This window comes from Corvus brachyrhynchos, unplaced genomic scaffold (genome assembly GCF_000691975.1).
Source record: "Corvus brachyrhynchos isolate BGI_N302 unplaced genomic scaffold, ASM69197v1 scaffold5, whole genome shotgun sequence".
In the NCBI taxonomy this organism is placed as follows: Eukaryota; Metazoa; Chordata; class Aves; order Passeriformes; family Corvidae; genus Corvus; species Corvus brachyrhynchos.
In genome coordinates, this window is record NW_008238321.1 from 7,812,978 (window position 1) to 7,825,050 (window position 12,073).

A 12,073-nucleotide genomic window follows, 5' to 3' on the forward strand; every position below is an offset into this window, starting at 1 on the left:
AAAAGATCTTGTCATATAATATATGAATAACCTTTTCGCTTCTGTTTTCCTTTTGTGAACCAGCCCTGACACCTGCTTTGGGATTTACCTTTTCATTGTAACCTGCTTTTATTTAGTTTGGTGTAGCAGCCCAGGGGCATGAATCAATGGGAAGTCAGAGATTAGTTACAACAGGGAAACCAGCTGAAATGTTTGGCAACATATGCATTAAATAACTTGAACCTTAGACAGTTCACCAAGGCAGTTGTCTATCACATGAATTGTGTTTTTCAGATTAGCAGACTTTTCTACCTTTGCCTTCCACTCCTCCTCCTCCATGACAGAAGGAGGGCCCCTAAATCATATGACAGTATAAAAAAGATTGCACAGTGTGAAGCACTCCTGTTTCCCACAGACGTGGGACAAGCACGTCAAGGCAGAACGCAGAGCCAATCAGAGAAGAACTGAAATGAACCTTCTACCTTCTTTCTCTACAGAGACATGGGCCCTTCTGCTTCTTTTCATGGCCCTCCTGCTAGTGTGAGTAAAATATTCTTTACTCATTCTGTGCTCCTGCCATTTTTCTCTTCTTGCCACTCTTAACTTTCATGCAACTAATCTGCTGAAGAGCAAATAGTAGGTGTGATTTCCAGTTTTCCAGCATCTAACCAGGCTCTGGGATGTAACAGAGAAGTCTAAAGACTGTACAGGTGTGTGATCTTGCTCCTAGGTTTGGAGTACTCCCATCCAGTTATGAGATTGCTGCTAAGCATCAAAGGAATAATTGAATAATAACAATGCCAGCTAGTGGTTACCAGAAAGGTGCTGGTTTCAGTCAGGGTCCTGATCCATTAGGTTATTTTTTGCAGACATCCAGCTGTGCCTCCCAGGCTGAGGCTGCTGTGCAGGTGAGCCAGCAGAAGAAGACCCTGCAGCACAGGTGGAGAGCAGCACAAAGATACCAGGAAAAGAATATTCATAGGATCAGTTTTTATTCCTCCTAACTCCTTCCCTGGTGCCCAGGTAAGATGCTCCCACAGGCACCTGGACCAGGAGGGGACCTTTGCAGAGGCTTGATTTGCATCCCATGTCCCTCCTCACAGCCACCCGTGCTGGGGGAAGGAGTGGAGCCCAGAGCAAGATCAGCCACCTGCTCCTGGCTTTCCAGACAAAATCCCACAGCAGAAATGCACCCTCTGTGCTTCAGGGGAACCGTGCTAGTGAGGAAATGCTTTCCTTGGCTTTGCTGGTGTCATTCACCGCAGCAGAGCGGGGCTGGTTAAAAACCCCTTTGCTGGGACAGTGTCTCCACTGGCAGCCCCTGCCAGCGAGGCTGCCGGGACAAACTGGGCAGTACTGACAAGCCCTGAGGCAGAGGCAGAGCACTGCCAGCCATAAACCCTAGCGACTGATGTGGTGCACACCAGCACAGCCCATTTGTCTGCCCTGGCAATGCTCCAGCCACAGCAGCTCAGCAAGCTCAGAAAGTTTTAGCCATATTTTTCAAACCCTTTCCTGTGATTTGGATCACTCAAAAGCCTGTTTGGGGCTGACGATTAAAAAAAACCAACCCAAACCAAACCACACCAAAACAACAAAACCAAAAAAAGCCACCCTCAGTCTTGACCCAGACTTGTATTTCAGTAACTCTGTGGCCATCTAAGATTGCTGGTTACCAGACTTCCACATTCTGCAGGCACTTGTAATTCTGTTGTGGCAAAAGGGACTAAACCCAGATGTCTGTGCTCTGATATCAGAGCTGAAATAGAAATTTCACTGCCCATTGGCATAGAGAAGTTGTTTAGATGCTTCTTGTCCACCTGGGGCAACACTGTTCCAGTTCACACATGAGGGAATATCAGGCATTTCTTGTTCACATCCATGGTAGAAAGAAGTAATGATTATTCTTTGGCTTTACACTGAATGGTCCTTTTCAGTCTGCAGAAAACCCTGACACATTTTAGTTGGAGGAGTGTTACTCTACATTTTCCTGGCCATGTTTCAAGTGGTTTAAGCCTGTTTTCCTACAGTATTTCTGGGCTTTGTAACCACCCCAGCCTGACATTTCCTGGTCCTCCTGCAGCCCTGGCTACCTATAAACATTACAAATGAGAATCCACAAACATTTGATTCCTAGTACTGAATTAACCTTTGACAAAGAAGATTAAACATTGACAAACTGAGCTCTGTGAAACCTTTCTTCACCTGAATCCACCCAGCTCCCCATTTTTCACCTGCCCTGTTTGGACCATAAGGGGGGGATCTGCTTTTGTGCTCTGGCAGAAGCTGTACTGGCAGAGACTGATCCCATTTGGGGTCCCCAGAATTAATAAAGCATTGCTAATTGTAAGGGAGACCTCCCTTAAGTCTCAGCCTAGATTTTGGCTTTTCAGATAAGCATCCCCAAGATCCCGCCTGAGCAGCTGCTGCCTCGTGGCCTGAAGAGGATCTCTGATAACATCCCCTGCCAAACCTTCCCCATTTTATATCCCTTCTACAATGAACTGCTCACTTGGGAAGCTGAAGCTACTAACTGAAAACAAATATTTTGAGGAGCTCTTTCAACACAGCCGAAGACGAGCTTCAAAAGGCTGCAGCCCAGGCCCTTGTAGAGAAAGAGAAAGCCCCAAGGTAGAAGCAATAACTTTAGAGCTGCCAGGAAGGGTGCTTCAGAGGAGAGAAATCTGCAAGGCTGTCAATAAAATCTAAAGAGAAAACCATCAAGACAAGACTTCCACTGAGCTAATGCTGGACTGAGGGAGGGCGAACAATAAATGAAATTGAAGTGCAGTTTGACAAAAGCCCTGTTTGGGACATAATTTCTGGCACTGCTTTGATTTCTCATCAATAAAAACATGTAAGCTTGGTGTTCCTTCTTCCAGCTCCCTTTTCTCCCTCTCCTTTGGTTAGCAATGAGCTCCTCTCAGGACTTTTGCTAAAGACTTCAGATGCTGTCTCCACAGGTGCTCTGGTGGAAACAATTGCTTTCACACCAAAGGGATCCCTCCAAAGCTCTGTGTGAGTCTTACCATGGTCATTAAGTAGTTTTTTACAGGGCAATTTTCACTTGGACTGTTTTTTCCACCTCCTGGATCAGCCTCCCTCCCTCATCTCCAAAGGGACGTTGCTGCAGCCCCAGTGCCACAGTGATGTAACACTGCTGTCTTTTCTGTCCCACAGATATGGGACCTGGCCATTTGGACTGTTCAAGAAGTTGGGCATTCCCGGGCCAAGACCTCTGCCTTTCTTTGGGACGTGCCTGGAATATCGCAAAGTGAGTGACTGAAGTCCTCCCTGGCTCCAGCAACCCCACCTTTGTGGGCACAGCTGTAGCTGAACAGATACACAGTGAAGATAACTTATCTCCAAATGCCAGCTCCTCTGTCACTCGGGGCTCGTGCAAAGGCCAGAGTGGGATAAGGCTCAGTGGCACAGACCAAGGGGCATCCCCAAAGGAGCGCTCCTGGGTGGCTGATTTCCACCTGCCCTTTGCCAGCGCCCTGGCAAACAGCTCCCTCAAAGCACAGCGTACACTTATGCTTCATCATGGCTTTGAAGGGAAGGAAGGCTCATAAAGCAGCTCTGAACATTAGTTTAGCGCTATTCCTCCCCACCTACTGTTTCCAACATCATCCTTCCACTGCATCCTCTCTGAGATAATTCAGCACCAACTCTGCCAGAGCTCAAGGAGCATTCAGACAACACTGATACATGGTGGGATTTTTGGAGCTGTCCTGTGCAGGGCCAGGAGTTGGACTTGGATGGTCCTTGTGGGCCTCTTTCAATCCAGGCTAGTCCATGACAATTGTTGAATTGCTTTCCACAGGGTTTCATGGATTTTGACAATGAATGCTTCAAGAAATATGGGAAGGTCTGGGGGTGAGTATGAACCACTGATCTCTTCTTAGACTAAAACTAGAATCCATAAGAAGGGGAGAAAAATTTAATTAGGAAAGCTCCCTTTTCTCCAGCTGCAGCCCTGACAGTCCCAACAGGATGAGAACAGCAGTGACAGGGTGCTGCTGGTGGCTTTCATTGGAGCCTGGTGTTGTGCCACTGCCACATCATACAGAAACTATTTTGACCAGTGCCATGAAAACCAGTTTAAATCTGGTAACAAAAGGCCCTCACCCACTCCTAACAAAATCATCAGCAGAACTATTTACTTAAGCAGGATCTGGAACTGGGAGATTGCGTTCCTCTGGTTCACAAACAGCAGAGGAATGTGAGTGACTCCCTTTGGAGCTGATCCTAAGACTTGCTCGTGCTGCTGATCCTCACCTGCTGCAGTAGGAGTTGTTCTGCTTTAGACACTCCTCCCATGGCTTTTATCACTGATGTTATATCTTAGCCTACAACCTTGCACATCCTCTATGATGCAGCCACTGGTCCCTACAGCAGCTTTAAAAAACAGAGTCTGGAAAATGTATCTTTACACAAGTGGGGAGAGTGCACAAATCAGCTTAATCTACATCTGTTCCAGAAAGCATTCAGAACTGGCAGCTTAGAAAGACAGAAAAAAGGACTGAGTTTCACCTCCAAGGATGTCTCAGTGCTGTCAGCCTGTCTCCAGACACCCAACTCAAGAGCCTGAAAGGGGGCGAACAAGTTTCCTTCTAATACTGTAATGTGTTTAAGTGCCTGGAAAAACACAGAGAGTCAGGGGAGAAAGTGAAGACACTTGCTTCATTTAGTATCTGCTCCTTTGAACAACTGAGCCCTGCTCATTTCCCAGTGAATTTGGAAGGTATTTATGCCCTTTTATCATTTACAAAACCAGATGGGAAAAGGTCTGGGAGTCGTTTCCCATCTCTACTTTCTACATTTCTGTACTCAGAAAACAGAGCAGCAGGGCTGGTGATGGAAGAACATTTGTTCAATACATTTTGTTTCGTGGGCATCAGCCAAGCCTTACACTTCAATTATCTGAGGTTATTTACCTGCCTCCTCTTCTCCCCCCGCCAGGATTTACGATGGAAGGCAACCCACTCTGGCTGTCACTGACCCCCAGATCATCAAATCTGTGCTGGTCAAAGACTGTTACACCACCTTCACCAACAGGAGGGTAAGAGCAGAAGTGCTGTGGTCTACCACCAGAGCCCAGGAAAAGTGCAGGAGGAGACAGGCATGCCAAGCATCCTTCGGGAACAAGTGGCTGCACTATAGGGATTGCTGAACACGGCCACTGCATGTCACTGTTCCCCTGCCTTACAGCCTGGACTGCACACCGGGGCTGGCAGAGGGAGCAGACTGAGTCTGTTCTCACACCTGTATATGTATATATCTGTATATGTGGATGAATTTGGGTGGGTGTGAGCACGCAGGAATCTGTAAGGATGCACACGTGCCACCAGCTGGGATGGGACATGGTGGTTACACACAGACAGGCAGGTGTTGGGCTGATTGGACTTGCTCTGGGGTTGGGAATGGCACCTCTCAGCTGGTTTACTGCAGGAAAGGGGATTATTTATGCATGTGTGTCTTGAGAGAGGCTGTTTGTCAGGCCACAGCCCACTGCCAGCAGCAATGCCCCTGGAAGAGCCCGGGGAGGGGTTTGCATGCCCCATTCCCACCCCTGGCAAGGAGGCTGCTCTCTTTTCTGGGGTTAACACCTTCTCTTTTTCCTCTGCAGCGTGTAGATTTGGCAGGGGCACTGGTCAATGCCATCACATTAGCCGAAGATGAACACTGGAAAAGGCTCCGTACTCTGCTCTCTCCAACCTTCACCAGTGGAAAACTAAAGGAGGTAAAACAGAGGGGCAGGTACAGACTAAATCACAAAGTCAGTAGGCAGTGCTTTAAGGCTGAGATTGTCCCAGGGGTCTGATTTCTTTAGTCAGAGCCTAGCAACTAAGATGGCCTGTTTAATTTATGCCTAATTGAAACCAGAAAAGTCTTAAAATAAAAACTGAGCAGAGAGGTCTTATTTGTAAATATTCATGGCACTCCCCATAGTCTTCATGAGCCTGTCCAAAGGAGTTAAATGTACTGTACTGGAGTGACCATGCCTGTTTTGTGTTACAGATGTTCCCTATAATGAAGCACTATGGGAAAATTTTGGTGGAGAATGTTCAAAAGCAAGTGAAAGAGGACAGCCCAATATCTGTAAAGGAGTAAGTAGCTGCTAAGAGCAGCAGACAGAGCAAACCTTGTTTAAAGTGCTGTGGGTCATTGGCTACCAGCAATGCAGATCTTTCCCTGGGTCAGCCAGGGCTCTGAAAGGAGGAAGGGGGCTTGCTGAAAGCCTGACTGGAAATTTAAGAGGGGAAAATTTAATTTGGATGTTAGGAAACTTCCTAGAAGTAGATAGGAAGAAAAGTGCTCCAGCACAGCTTTGTGAATCCACAGATCCAAGATAACTCCAAGATGGGCAGGAAAACCCAGTTTTTCCTGCATACACTCAGGATCTCTGTGCAGCACCTTCTCCTTCCCCAGGACACAGGGGTTGCTGACCTCTCTGCCCCACACAGCACTGTGGGATGCTCATCCCTCACATGCCCCTTTGCTGGGGGGACTGAGGCTCTAGAGTGGCCCTGAGTGTTTTTGCCTCATCTGTGCCCTCCATATGGGCTCTGGACAAAACCCTGTGTATTGCACCCCCAATTTCAAAGCATAAATGCAGCAGGGGCAGCTGCACACCATGAACCACGAACCAGCAAAGCTCCCTCTGAACCAAAGCCTTGCAAGGGAAGGGCTTGGACAGTTTGGAACAGGAGCTGTGCTGGGTGGGACAAGACCACTCTCAGGGCATGTTTGAGGCAGTGTGGTGCCACCCCTCCCATGAGGTTACCATGGTTCCACATGCTGTCCATCCACTAATCCATTCCATGTTGTTTTAAAATCCTTGGAAAAGCTGTCTGACTTCAAAACCTGTGCAGGCTGGAAACTAAAGCTCTCTAAAAATCTATCCGCTTTTCTGTAAGTGCTGTTCAGTACCACATATCCAATACTCTTTTCCAACCCAAGGCAGGAGGTCTTATGAGACTTTATATTTGAATGTCACATAGACATGAGGAAAAAATACACTCAGTCCAAATATTTAACCACAGTCTATTTTTTCCCACCTTTCCTCAGCATCTTTGGGAGCTACAGCATGGACGTGGTCACCAGCACTTCCTTTGGTGTGAACATTGACTCCATGAACAACCCCAAAGACCCCTTTGTCAGAGAGATGAAGAAACTGGTCAAGTTTGACTTTTTTGACCCACTCTTCATCTTGTCATGTAAGTGACTCCAGGTATTGCTTGGATAACTTCCCTTGCCAGGAATGAAGTCCAACTGGCCCTTGTCTCATCATTTCCTCGTTGTGAGCTTCATGCTGAAACCCTGGGGTGGAGATGGGGAAAAGCTTCCTCCACCTTTGCCATCCACAGTGCAAGAAACTTATGAACCACCCAGAAATATCCAATTAAGTGCTGGGAAATTATTCGAAGATTGAAAAGCAGGTGAGGCTTGAGGAGAGCGGTGCTATCTGAAATGCATTTTCTGGAAGAGAGTGCTGAGTGGGGACTGTAATTAGATGCAATTTCCCCCAGCGCAGCATCCTAGCAGCATTGGACCTTAAATTAAGGTTAGATACCTTGCTGAAACCCAGGGAAACTTGGGATCTGTGCATAGAGGAGGTTCTGGTGCTGTAGATTTTATGAAACTATACAGAAGAAGATCCAGTTTCTGTGATGAAGGAAACACTCTGAAGGGGACTTGAAAATGTTTGCATGATCACAGCAAGGCAGTGAATAGAGCAGCCTGAAAAAAGAATTCAGAATTTTCAATATTTCTCTTCTGAGCCACATTCCTGTTGTGTCCAGAAGTAACCTGCCTTTAGAAAACAGAGCCCTAGAAATAGGAGGTGGAATATGCCTTGGTCTTCCCTTAAAGGAAAGTTTATACCCAGCTTGGCTGTGCCTGTTTGACAAAAAACTATTCCAAGGGAATGAAACAGAAGGAAAAAAGGCAAAGTCCATGCTTTTCTCAGGTAAAGAAATTAAAAAAGGAAATAATTTCCCAGTGGCATCCACAGCTATCTGATATAAGGAGGGGTTTATTTACAGTGTGCAATTTAATTCTCGATTTGTTTTTCAGTTGTTTTCCCATTCCTTACTCCTCTGTTGGCCAAGGCAGGAGTAAGTTTCTTCCCCAGTGATGCTGTAGATTTTTTCATGAGATCCATCGCCAAAATTAAGCAGGAACGTGAAAAGGAGGCCCACAAGGTGAGTGGGAATTTGAGAGCAATTGTGGCAGAAAGTAGACTGAAGTGAGACATAATTAGGGTGATGATATCAAAGGTGAAGCCAAAGTACAATGACTCAACAAAACCCTGAGCCTACTCAAGTGTAAACACTTCATTTTAATACTGTCAGAAAAGCCCCACCTGACCCGTCCTGGCAGATAATCAAGGGGACTTTGTACATCCATGATCTGAAGCCAAATCCAGATAAAGGCTCAGCAGAATTGGTCTAAGCTTCAGTGTGCAGCACTTGTAATGAGAGAGTGAGAGACTCCCTGAAGAAGATTAGGCAGAGGATGAGAGAGTGCAGAGTAAGCAGCACACAAGCAGCAAAATCACCTTTAGGGTTGTGCCTTCCCCTCTCGTTTTTTGAAAACTGCAGCTGCTTCCTGACAAAATTCTGCCTTTCAGAGTTTGGATCCCTTTCCCCAAATTCATCCAAGACACTGTTCTCCCACCCAGTGGCTTAATGGATAGGAAAGACAGATTTCCAAAATAAAAAGCAAGCACTATGTTTTTCAGTGAGGAAGTCATGTGCATTTTGGGGATGCTCTCAGTCTGAAAATTGTGCTTAGATTGTGAAATCTGCTTATCTGAGCCCTCCAAGAAACCTGTCACCAAAGAGACTTTCCTGCTTTCCCTCTCAGGGCAGGGTAGATTTCCTGCAGCTGATGATCGAATCCCAGCACTCAGCCAGAGAGGGGAACAATGAAGCAAATCCCTCAAATAAAGGTAACAACACCCAAATCCTCATCATGGGAACGGGGCTGTGGGAGTGAGGAGAATATGGGGAGGTGTCCGGGTCCCCATCATCTCCACTGACCAGCTCCAGGCAGAATTCCATCTCCTGGTGCCAGAACCAGGCTAAGATCCCTGTCCAGGGAGCAGGACTGCCCTGTCAGTTATTTATACTCAGGAAATCACCTGCCTCTTCTATAAAATGGATTTCTCCAGGCAGGCAGAGCAGTTTTAGAAGCGTAATCAGAAAACAGCTGCAGCAAACCTGCCTCAATACCACCTGTTGCTGCCTGGTCCCTGTTGAGACCATCAGCCAACACTGCTTTTGCTCATCTCCCCACAGCCCTGACTGACATAGAGGTCCTGGCCCAGGCATTCATCTTTATCTTTGCTGGGTATGAGCCCACGAGCAACACCCTAGGTTACCTGGCCTATGAGCTGGCCCTGCACCCTGATGTGCAGCAAAAGCTGCTGCAGGAGATCAACACAGTCCTGCCCAACAAGGTAAGGGAACCCTGGTTCAGTCAGGGCAATGAGAAATCTTTAGCTCCTAACTACCATGGATTTTCCAAGAGCTCTGGGAGCCACACACTGGGACAACTCAGCCCTGCAGTGATTTTCTTTCGACAGCTGAAACCTTCCAGCCACCCCACTGCTCAAACCCATTTGCCACACTCTGCACCTGTGCGCAAGAGGATGTGGATTTCCACGCATTTCCATAACTCAGGGGCAGAAAAATGAAACCAATTGCTCAATTCCTACCTTTGCATTTTCTTCTTCAGCAAGTCTGAGTCAAATTTGGGGCAGTGGGGGTTGGGGACACTCTGGTCTCCACAGTAATTTTAGGACAATCCAGTTCTGATGCCAGCATACCTGGTCACCTTCCTCCTGTTGTCCTGCAGGCTCCTCTCACATACGAAGCAATTATGAAACTGGAATATCTTGACATGGTAGTGAATGAAACCCTCCGGATCTATCCCCTTGGGGGGCGGATTGAGAGAGTCTGCAAGAAAGACGTGGAGATAAATGGAGTGACCATTCCCAAAGGAGTTGTGGTCACAATCCCACCCTACGTCATCCACCGTGACCCCGAGTACTGGCCCAACCCAGAGGAGTTCAGGCCAGAAAGGTACAAAAAGCTTAATGGAAGGGAAGAAATATCACACTGCTTTTTCCTCAGTAATTAAGCATTAATCTCTGATTAGCTTCCTAATGGTGTTCTTCCTATCTTTTTACAAACAATATGAATGAGAAATTGCAGGCTCGTGGGAATGTCATTTTAAGAAGAAAAAACCTGCACTTAAAGCAGGGTTTCAAACAACATAATCTTATTGGGAGAATACCACTGATACCTCATAGGATCTTGTACCCAGTTTCTAAGCTTCCTGGGAGGGGGTAAATGTGGAGTTTTTGTAACTGCTGGCCATCCTCTATAATCCTCCTTGCTGAACCTGTTCCCTTCATACAAGCTTCTACTAAATATGCCAGACCTGATCCTTCCAGAATTGCCTTCCCTCCTTGTTTTCAAGGATAACCTTCCCTAGCTGGTTATTTTTGTAACTGATACCTACCTCTCATTCCCAGAGAAACTGAAGCCATAGGCTGCTCCTAACCAAAACAGCTTCTGGCTCCTCTCTCACTAAATACCACAGACAGGAAATCTCTATCACTGTGGGACAGGATGTTGCCTGAATTTTCACCTTGCTTCCAACTTCTACTAATTAGGATGGACAGAATTAAAATCAAACCCTCAAGTTGGACTCCACCCTGTCCTGGGCAAGGGCTTGGTCATAGCACTTGATTTCTGGGGTGCCCTGAGACACCTTAGGAAAAACCCAAACAAGGCTCTGCAGCGCACCAGTGAGAGATCCCTGGATAAATAAGATACGTAGGTTTTGCTGCCTTCATTTCTTTTCCCCACCCATGTCATCATCCAGGTTCAGTAAGGAGAACAAGGAGTCCATAGACCCGTACACGTACCTGCCCTTTGGGGCTGGTCCCAGGAACTGCATCGGGATGAGGTTTGCTCTCCTGAGTCTGAAAGTCGCCATCGCCTCCCTGCTGCAGCATTTCACCTTCCAGACCTGCAAAGAGACTCAGGTGAGGAGCATGTGGTAGCTTGAGGCTCGCACAGGAGGAGCTGGGTGCCAACACCAGACGCTTTGCACTTGCAGCACCACAGATCCAGTTGTGCCTGAACCTTTCATCTCTGCATATTTAACTTGTCCATCTCCACCCATGTTTTCCCTCTCATTGTTGCAGATCCCGATCCAGCTGAGCTCAGTGGGGCTCTTAACACCAAAGAAGCCAATTGTTCTGAAGTTGGTGCCCCAGACCAGCACTGAGCCCGCCAAGAACTGAAACCCAGCCACAGTCCCCTGGCATCCAAGGACTGCCGTGCTAACAAAGGGATCACACATCACAGGAAATCTCTCCTACATGAACAGACACAGAAGAGCAGCTCCAGTTAATTCTGGAAGCAATTACTACATATTTACTAATAAACATAGCTGTCAGAAATGTAACGTGGACCACTGGGCAGTGACAATACACAGGCCCCTTAATTTTGATTGCAGAAAACAAGAAATAAATCCAAATGAGAGGCTTATCATCCACTTCTAAGGGGACTTCTCCATCTGGAGGGAAGGAATTACTGCCACATCCAAGAAAAACAAGGTGTGATGGAAATTCAAACTGCCAGACCTCGCCAGGCAGGGACGGGTGCTGTTCTTCTGGGTGTATCGATGCTTGAAATTTCATGTGTTCTAATTGAGACGACTGGTGTGAGACTACACATCCTAGTTACCAACCCTCTCCTGTGCCATGTGTTAATTAAACTAAAGTGTGTACAAATACTGTCATTAAAAATGTTTGAGAGCTGCTCTGTGTTGTGTATAGCGGCTGATCACTTCCTATTTAAAACCCATATTCAGCCTCAACCCTTGAAATTATCCATGTACATTGCTTTCCACTTAATTTAATGAATCTGATCCTTCATTTAACGCCATCAAACCCTCCCATTTGTACGGTATTTTACAAACACTCCAGCTCCCACCTCTTACTTTGATTAAGAGGTTGCCTTCAGTTCAGCACCGGCCAACCCTTTCCCATGCTGCAGTGACAGAGGAT

General features: G+C 46.8%; 1 protein-coding gene across 1 annotated transcript; it reads left to right on the forward strand.

The window, feature by feature from the left end:
- Nucleotides 1-379: 379 nt before the first annotated feature.
- LOC103615579 (cytochrome P450 3A9) lies at nucleotides 380-11,828 on the forward strand. The gene is made up of 13 exons (XM_008633639.2): nucleotides 380-519; nucleotides 3,160-3,253; nucleotides 3,806-3,858; nucleotides 4,945-5,044; nucleotides 5,612-5,725; nucleotides 6,004-6,092; nucleotides 7,054-7,202; nucleotides 8,062-8,189; nucleotides 8,854-8,938; nucleotides 9,288-9,448; nucleotides 9,847-10,073; nucleotides 10,882-11,044; nucleotides 11,207-11,828. Exons 1-13 carry the CDS (start codon nucleotides 449-451, stop codon nucleotides 11,303-11,305), a joined length of 1,533 nt encoding a protein of 510 aa, XP_008631861.1. The 5' UTR covers nucleotides 380-448; the 3' UTR covers nucleotides 11,306-11,828.
- Nucleotides 11,829-12,073: the final 245 nt, after the last annotated feature.

What these genes read in the sequence shown, in the direction of transcription:
- LOC103615579 (XM_008633639.2), top strand. Translation starts at nt 449, where the DNA reads ATGAACCTTCTACCTTCTTTCTCTACAGAGACATGGGCCCTTCTGCTT. An exon ending in CCAGTGGAAAACTAAAGGAG is followed by an intron (nt 5,726 to 6,003) that starts GTAAAACAGAGG and finishes TTTGTGTTACAG; the next exon opens with ATGTTCCCTATAATGAAGCA. An exon ending in AGACCTGCAAAGAGACTCAG is followed by an intron (nt 11,045 to 11,206) that starts GTGAGGAGCATG and finishes TCATTGTTGCAG; the next exon opens with ATCCCGATCCAGCTGAGCTC.